This window comes from Eutrigla gurnardus (assembly GCF_963514095.1).
Source record: "Eutrigla gurnardus genome assembly, chromosome: 12".
Classification (NCBI taxonomy): Eukaryota; Metazoa; Chordata; class Actinopteri; order Perciformes; family Triglidae; genus Eutrigla; species Eutrigla gurnardus.
The window spans coordinates 24246631-24255510 of NC_139926.1; the positions used below are offsets into that span (position 1 = coordinate 24246631).

Genomic DNA, 8880 nt, shown 5'->3' on the forward strand with positions numbered 1-8880 from the left:
TTTCTCATAAAGGGTGGTAGGAAACTTGAGTGCACTCAAAATAAACTGAAACATTCACAAACTTGGGTTGAGTAACCAAAGACTGACTCATACTCAACCTGTTGACACAAGAGTACATTTTTTGTTCATTGAGATCTCAATTTTTGTTTTTTTATTTTGGTTGGGTCTCAACGATTTATTTAACAATTATTTGCCATATTTGTTTTGGTATTGATAATTTAACTTCAAATTGGGCCAGATGTATGTTTAAATTTTGTCATGCCCAATTGTGTACCAGGTTAAAGGTCCTCGTTACAAATATAAAAAAGTGTATTGAAGTGAAAAAAAATCCATTTAAAGCTATTGTTTAACTTAAAGGTGAATACCGGAAAAAAGTGAAACAAACCGTTAAACATTGAAACAGAAACCAATACAGTGAATTTAAACGGTTTAGCTGTTGGTGTGAGTTATTGGGGGAAGAAATAAAAGTGTTTCATTTACTACTTTACTGCTCTATTTTACTTTCAGTCTCCTCTTAGAACCTAGACATTAGACATACCTGCAGGGTTGGTGGAACACACGCCAGGTGGGTTACACTTGTAATTCTTGTTAACCTGTTTTAAGTTTTGATCACAGACCGCCGAGTCTCCACACACACACACACACACACACACACACACACTCCACGTGGGTCTCTTCCTTTGTTTAGCTTAGCTTTGTGTGTTAGGTAGTTAGGTAGTAAGGCTTTGTTAATTGCAGTGTTATTGATTGTGATCATTATTACTGATTTTAATAAATCTTATCATATTATAACTAGCGGTCTCTTGTGCTTGTTGTGTATATGTCACTGGATAACAGCAGGTTGTGAAGGCTAGTGCTCGAATTTCACGCCTTTTTAATTGTTTGATTGTTTTGATACTTCTATGCCAATGATCACGATGATTGGCATGTGAGAATAAAACCTTTATATTGAGACTGAATACAGTTTTAGGTTATCTTTTCCCTGATCCCAGGGTGGTGCCCCGTAGATTCATGATTATATCATTGTCGTTGCAACTGAAATACCAGTTTAGTCTAGTGCAGGTGAGAGTTTGGCAATGAAATACCAGTAGACATAATATCCGAATCTGAAGATCTTTTAATGCTGCAGCATGAGCCATTCCCAGTGTGACACAGGAATGACTGAAGAGTCACTGTTTCTGTTGGCACTTATAATGCAGTTGAATTTACATATAGGTCTGACATCCTACAGCCCCCGTTCCAGGTGTCCCCAGAAGTTGTGTTTGATCAAAGGGTCATTGTCTTATCCTGCATCAATGGGCTTGTCTGGCGACGCCCCTGGTGACAAATGGTCCTGCAATACGCATTGAGGACAGACAGCCATTAGCCCACAGAAATACATGATTACATAGGAATTTCCCTCACATCATAATAATATATTAAATATAATTATTGATATCGATAATCATATTGACATTAATAATTAGCTGTTGATAACCAAATCTGCTCCTGCTACAACCCCAACACTACGTTTGACTCCATTTGACAGACAGGAAACATAAACACAGGAGAACAAACAGAAGCTCTGCAAACAATACAATAAAGATTCTTGTTAGAGATGAAGATTAAGGGGAACACTGCTGGCAAACTTTAGAATTCAACATCGACAATTCAAAGATAAGGTCAGGTCTTTGCAGCCAACAGTTGTAGATCAATGGATTAGACGGATATGATTTTAAAAGGCTGGATCTATTTCTGATGAATGTGTGGCAAAAACTGTATGCATTGATTTATTGTGTTACTATATCAATGTCATGTCCACCTACCAGTCTATCAAACATGCTGAAAAGGAGTAAAACATTACAAAAGGGAGTAAGTTGAGTGCTTACTGGCACAACCGTCTTTTCTTTCAAGTGATCACACTTGACAACTTTAAGCTTCTGACATTGTGTAAAATGTGTTAACTGTAAACTCCAGGTTTTTAAAGTGTCCATCACTTTAACGTCTTTATAGTTATGTGTACAGTTTGTGTTTTATTAATTAAGACTTTGGACCTGATGTTTTCTGACATTTTTACAGAGGCTCCAAATGTGTCATATCCATTCATTTTCTGAAATGGTCCCTGTGGCCATCTTTGAACCAAATCATGTTGTTTTCCGTTCTATATCTATAACCGTGTGGAGCAGCACACTGTCGACTAACAGTCCGCGTGTAAAGATGTTTTATCCAAAAATATTAAAATAAAAACAATGACACTATTTAGACTGGGTTTGAATTACACAGTGGCTTTCAGGGAAGCCCTATTTGCTGGTGTGCAGTACAACTTCCCAAAGCACATGCACCCATATAGACACAATAACAACAAGGCAAGAATCATGCAAGAAGTTTAATATCCTCATCAGAGCAAACAAAACACATCATCACAAAGCAGAGGAACACATGTAATATCTCTTCTCATACACACCCCTTCATGAACAACACATCAGGTGAACAACAAAGCTGAGCGTTATTTAGCTGCCGTAAGTTGTTTTTAACAAAGCAAAATAAAACTGTCTGTCTGCGGCTCACAGCTCCCTCTCTGTCTCTCTCTCACTGTCTCTTCACTTTCCTCACGTTTGTCTGTTGGTTGCTCCAAAAAAGTGGAAGATTGAATTAGGGACAAAAGTTATGTTTACAACCATGAGGTGTTTAGGAAAAACACAGAACTGTGTTAATTACTTGACAGACAGATGTTCAGAAAAAGGAATGGTATATTTACATATTTATACAAGGAGCAGGTCATTTGGAAAAACCACAGAAACCTTGACAATGAACGCATCGGTGAACTTAAAAAGCCCCGCCCCCTTTGTTCAGACCTCAGAGTGCCGCAATCAGGAAGTAAGCATTGACAGACAGGCAGGCCGTCCAATTATTTTCTCCGGCCGTTTTTGATTGGACGGGGTTTTTACAGTCCTGCCACGGCCACAGATGAAAATTTTTTATATTTTTTTTTATGTCAGAGCATTTAATGTATTCATTGCTATCGGTATGTTACAAGGATTTCAAGGTATATAACAGAAAGTATTTCTGGATAGAATCACCTACTCAACCTTTAAGTGTATTTGATGGACATGTTACATTTTCTTGCACTTTTGTTCAAATACGTGAAACTAAAGTAATATATAGAATATGTCTGACAATCAACAGTCACACTTGGTAGAAAGGAAACAGGGAGTTTATTACATCAACATTCACTTTTTGTTCCATTCTGAACAGTAAATCATTATGTTTGGTTTCAAATGAAAGATTTTCTTTAAAAACCTGAACAAACGACGACCACCACTCTGAAATCCTAATGAGTCGCTGAGAGCTCACCTCCCTCCCTGAACATCACAGAAACCTCCCTTTGACACATTTTGATATCAGCTGTTTTAGCATCACCAGCTTCTCCAATATAGAACCAGGGGAAGAGTTTCTCAGTAAAAGTGTCTCTGTAAGTGTAGATGTGAGTCATGTCTTCAGGGTTGTAGAAAGACACCTTCCCCCCATCATAGTCCAGCTGGACTCTGATCCTCTGGAGACTCTTCTTCACTCTGACAGTCTTACCAGCTCCATTAGTGTATTTTCCCCCGCGATACAATAAACACCAGATTCCATATTTTGGTGACGCATATCTCCCTCCCTTCCTGTCATATGACTCTTTAGCCAATCCTACCCACCAGTCTGGATGGTCTCCCACCTCTACCTCCCAGCTGTGTTTCCCTGAGCTGAAGCCCTCAGAGCCCAGAACGTCGGCATACTTAGAGCTTCTCTCTGGATTGTCAGGAATCTGGAGGTTTGTGTCTCCCTGTCTCACCCGGGTCAGTTCATCAGACAGACAGAGACTGAAGCATGCAGTGTTTGGGTCCAGAATGACAGGACTGAAGTAGACCACATCCTTCATCTTCTCCCAGACCCTGAAGGACAGGTTGCCCAGATGTTTGGCCACATCTATCAGTGCTCCCGAGACCGGCTGTGGATCTGACAGTGCGGTCTGGACTCTGGTTCTGGTCTGAGTGGATTTATAACTGCTGAGGAACGGCACGTTGTCTTTCTGCAGGTCTTCTTCAACAGCAGAGATACTGTCTGACAGAGAGGAGATCTGATCCTGGATCACCTTTATCTCTCTGCTGATCCTCTTCCCCTTCTGCTCCTCTTCCTCCCTCAGAGCTGCCAGTCTGGACTCCTCTTCCTCTTTCAGGAACTGGTGCAGCTTGTTGAACTCTGCTCTGATCTGTGTCTCCGTGGACAACAGCTGCTTCTTGGAGTGTTGAATCATTCCATCGTATGTTTCCTCCACTTGTTTGTGTTTGACCCTCTTGTCCTGCAGAGACTCCAAGTCAGATCTCATCCGGTCCTTCAGGTCTCTGACTGCTTGTTCTATAGGAACCACCTTGTGACCCTGGTGGAGAGAAAACTCACAGACAGGACACACAACTCGATCTTCATCCTCACAGAACAGCCTAGCCTCTTCTGGGTGTTTACTACACACCACCTCCACCTTCTTCTCTCCCTTTTCTGTCTCAGGGGATCCAGTTTTCTGTCTCTCGGCAAAGGAGTCAGCCAGTCCCTTCAGGGTGAAGTTCACCAGAGGAATATCTTTGGATGATTTTCTTTTACAAATGGGACAGTTTTTGTTGTTAGGTTGTTCCCAGAATCGTTGCAGGCAGCTTGAACAGAAGCTGTGGTTGCAGCTCAGAGACACAGGATCACTGAAAGTCTCTGAACACACGTGGCAGGTCAGGTAACTTTCAAGAAGATCTCTCTCAGCCATTTCCTCTGGTGTGAATAATCCTTTAACAGCAAGACTCACCAAAGCTGTGTGATCAGTCCGTATGATCCGTGTTAATAGTCCACGTCCTTCAACTTGGAATGGCGTCGAATCACCTTTCAGTTTCACTTTCCAACATTTAAAGTAAAAAAGCTGACATTTCATTCTATCACCAGCAGATGGTACTATTTCATTTACTGTCAGAAGCTCGGCAAACAATACAATAAAGATTCTTGTTAGAGATGAAGATTAAGGGGAACACTGCTGGCAAACTTTAGAATTCAACATCGACAATTCAAAGATAAGGTCAGGTCTTTGCAGCCAACAGCTGTAGATCAATGGATTAGACGGATATGATTTTAAAAGGCTGGATCTATTTCTGATGAATGTGTGGCAAAAACTGTATGCATTGATTTATTGTGTTACTATATCAATGTCATGTCCACCTACCAGTCTATCAAACATGCTGATAAGGAGTAAAACATTACAAAAGGGAGTAAGTTGAGTGCTTACTGGCACAACCGTCTTTTCTTTCAAGTGATCACACTTGACAACTTTAAGCTTCTGACATTGTGTAAAATGTGTTCATTGTAAACTCCAGGTTTTTAAAGTGTCCATCACTTTAACGTCTTTATAGTTATGTGTACAGTTTGTGTTTTATTAATTAAGACTTTGGACCTGATGTTTTCTGACATTTTTACAGAGGCTCCAAATGTGTCATATCCATTCATTTTCTGAAATGGTCCCTGTGGCCATCTTTGAACCAAATCATGTTGTTTTCCGTTCTATATCTATAACCGTGTGGAGCAGCACACTGTCGACTAACAGTCCACGTGTAAAGATGTTTTATCCAAAAATATTTAAATAAAAACAATGACACTATTTAGACTGGGTTCGAATTACACAGTGGCTTTCAGGGAAGCCCTATTTGCTGGTGTGCACTACGACTTCCCAAAGCACATGCACCCATATAGACACAATAACAACAAGGCAAGAATCATGCAAGAAGTTTAATATCCTCATCAGAGCAAACAAAACACATCATCACAAAGCAGAGGAACACATGTAATATCTCTTCTCATACACACCCCTTCATGAACAACACATCAGGTGAACAACAAAGCTGAGCATTATTTAGCTGCCGTAAGTTGTTTTTAACAAAATAAAACTGTCTGTCTGCGGCTCACAGCTCCCTCTCTGTCTCTCTCTCACTGTCTTTTCACTTCCCTCACGTTTGTCTGTTGGTTGCTCCAAAAAAATGGAAGATTGAATTAGGGACTAAAGTTATGTTTACAAGGTATATAACAGGAAGTATTTCTGGATAGAATCATCTACTCAACCTTTAAGTGTATTTGATGGACATGTTACATTTTCTTGCACTTTTGTTCAAATACGTGAAACTAAAGTAATATATAGAATATGTCTGACAATCAACAGTCACACTTGGTAGAAAGGAAACAGGGAGATTATTACATCAACATTCACTTTTTGTTCCATTCTGAACAGTAAATCATTATGTTTGGTTTCAAATGAAAGATTTTCTTTGCAAACCTGAACAAACGACGACCACCACTCTGAAATCCTAATGAGTCGCTGAGAGCTCACCTCCCTCCCTGAACATCACAGAAACCTCACTTTGACATATTTTGAAATCAGCTGGTTTAGCATCACCAGCTCGTCCGATATAGAACCAGGGGAAGAGTTTCTCAGTAAAAGTGTCTCTGTGAGTGTAGATGTGAGTCATGTCTTCAGGGTTGTAGAAAGACACCTGCCCCCCATCATAGTCCAGCTGGACTCTGATCCTCTGGAGACTCTTCTCCACACTGACAGTCTTACTAGCTCCATTAGTGTATTCTCCCCTGAGATGAAATAAACACCAGATTCCATATTTTGGTGTAGCAGATCTCTCTCCCTTCCTGTCATATGACTCTTTAGCCAAACCTATCAACCAGACAGGATGGTCTCCCACCTCCACCTCCCAGCTGTGTTTCCCTGAGCTGAAGCCCTCAGAGCCCAGAACGTCGGCATACTCAGAGTTTCTCTCTGGATTGTCAGGAAGCTGCAGGTTTGTGTCTCCCCGTCTCACCCGGGTCAGATCATCAGACAGCCAGAGTCTGGAGTGTGCAGTGTTTGGGTCCAGAATGACAGGACTGAAGTGGACCACATCCTTCATCTTCTCCCAGACCCTGAAGGACAGGTTGCCCAGATGTTTGGCCACATCTTTCAGTGCTCCTGAGACCGGCTGTGGATCTGACAGTGAGGTCTGGACTCTGGCTCTGGTCTGACTGGATTTATAACTGCTGAGGAACGGCACGTTGTCTTTCTGCAGGTCTTCTTCAACAGCAGAGATACTGTCTGACAGAGAGGAGATCTGATCCTGGATCACCTTCATCTCTCTGCTGATCCTCTTCCCCTTCTGCTCCTCTTCCTCCCTCAGAGCTGCCAGTCTGGACTCCTCTTCCTCTTTCAGGAACTGGTGCAGCTTGTTGAACTCTGCTCTGATCCGTCTCTCTGTGGACAACAGCTGCTTCTTGGAGTGTTGAATCATTCCATCGTATGTTTCCTCCACTTGTTTGTGTTTGACCCTCTTGTCCTTCAGAGACTCCAAGTCAGATCTCATCCGGTCCTTCAGGTCTCTGACTGCTTGTTCTATAGGAACCACCTTGTGACCCTGGTGGAGAGAAAACTCACAGACAGGACACACAACTCGATCTTCATCCTCACAGAACAGCCTAGCCTCTTCTGGGTGTTTACTACACACCACCTCCACCTTCTCCTCTCCCTTTTCTGTCTCAGGTGATCCAGTTTTCTGTCTCTCAGCAAAGGAGTCAGCCAGTTCCTTCAGGGTGAAGTTCAGCGGAGGAAGTACTTTGGAGGATTTTCTTTTACAAATGGGACAGTTTTTGTTGTTAGCTTGTTCCCAGAATCGTTGCAGGCAGCTTGAACAGAAGCTGTGGTTGCAGCTCAGAGACACAGGATCACTGAAAGTCTCTGAACACACGTGGCAGGTCAGGTAACTTTCAACATCTCTCTCAGCCATTTCCTCTGGTGTGAATGAGCCTTTAACAGCAAGACTCACCAAAGCTGTGTGATCAGTCCGTATGATCCGTGTTAATAGTGCACGTCCTTCTACTTGGAATGGCGTTGAATCACCTTTCAGTTTCACTTTCCAACATTTTAAGTAAACAAGCTGACATTTCATTCTATCACCAGCAGATGGTAGTATTTGATTTACTGTCAGAAGCTCTGCAAACAATACAATAAAGATTCTTGTTAGAGATGAAGATTAAGGCAAGGCAAGGCAACTTTATTTGTATAGCACATTTCATACACAAGGCAGACTCAAAGTGCTTCACATCATAAAACAAAGTGAGAAGAAAAAGAAAAAAAAATAGAAGAATTAAAAGAAAATAATAAAAAATGTAAAAATGCATTACAGAAAGAAAAGAGAATAAAAACATATTTGCAATAATTAAAAACAGTGCAGACATTAAAAGATTTAGCAGAAAGCTATGGTGAACATAACAGTTTTCAGTCTAGTTTTGAAAGTGGTCAGAGTTGGGGCAAGTCTTACATCTTCAGGAAGTTTATTCCAGCCATTTGTTGCATAGTGACTAAATGATGCTCTCCCGTGATTGTTGTTTACTCTGGGAATCACTAACAGATTGGTCTCAGAAGATCTTAGTGGTCTAGAAGTCTTATGTAGTGGGAGCATATCAGTGATATACTTCGGTCCTAGACCATGTAGTGATTTATATGTGAGCAGGAGGATTTTGAAATCAATCCTCTGACATACAGGGAGCCAATGTAAGGATTTAAGAATTGGTGTAATGTGCTCACATTTTTTGGTCTTTGTAAGAACTCTAGCAGCAGCGTTCTGAACAAGCTGTAGCTGCCTGACAGTTTTTTTTCGGAAGACCTGCAAGGAGACCATTACAGTAGTCTAGCCTACTAGTAATAAAGGCATGTACAAGTTTTTCTAAGTCTTGAGCTGACATGAGCCCTCTAAGTCTTGCTACATTTTTTAGGTGATAGTAGACTGATTTAACGTGACTGTCGAAATGTAAATCAGAATCCATAATAACCCCAAGGTTTCTGGCTTTGTTTGAGGT

The 8880-nt window shown here is 41.1% G+C and overlaps 1 protein-coding gene across 1 annotated transcript; it reads right to left on the reverse strand.

Moving 5' to 3' along the window:
* Positions 1 to 3310: 3310 nt before the first annotated feature.
* Positions 3311 to 7808, reverse strand: LOC311021540 (uncharacterized protein; the record flags this gene model as incomplete). The annotated part of the gene is made up of 2 exons (XM_084022143.1): positions 3311 to 4791; positions 6374 to 7808. 2 exons carry the CDS (start codon positions 7806 to 7808, stop codon positions 3311 to 3313), a joined length of 2916 nt encoding a protein of 971 aa, XP_083878269.1.
* Positions 7809 to 8880: the final 1072 nt, after the last annotated feature.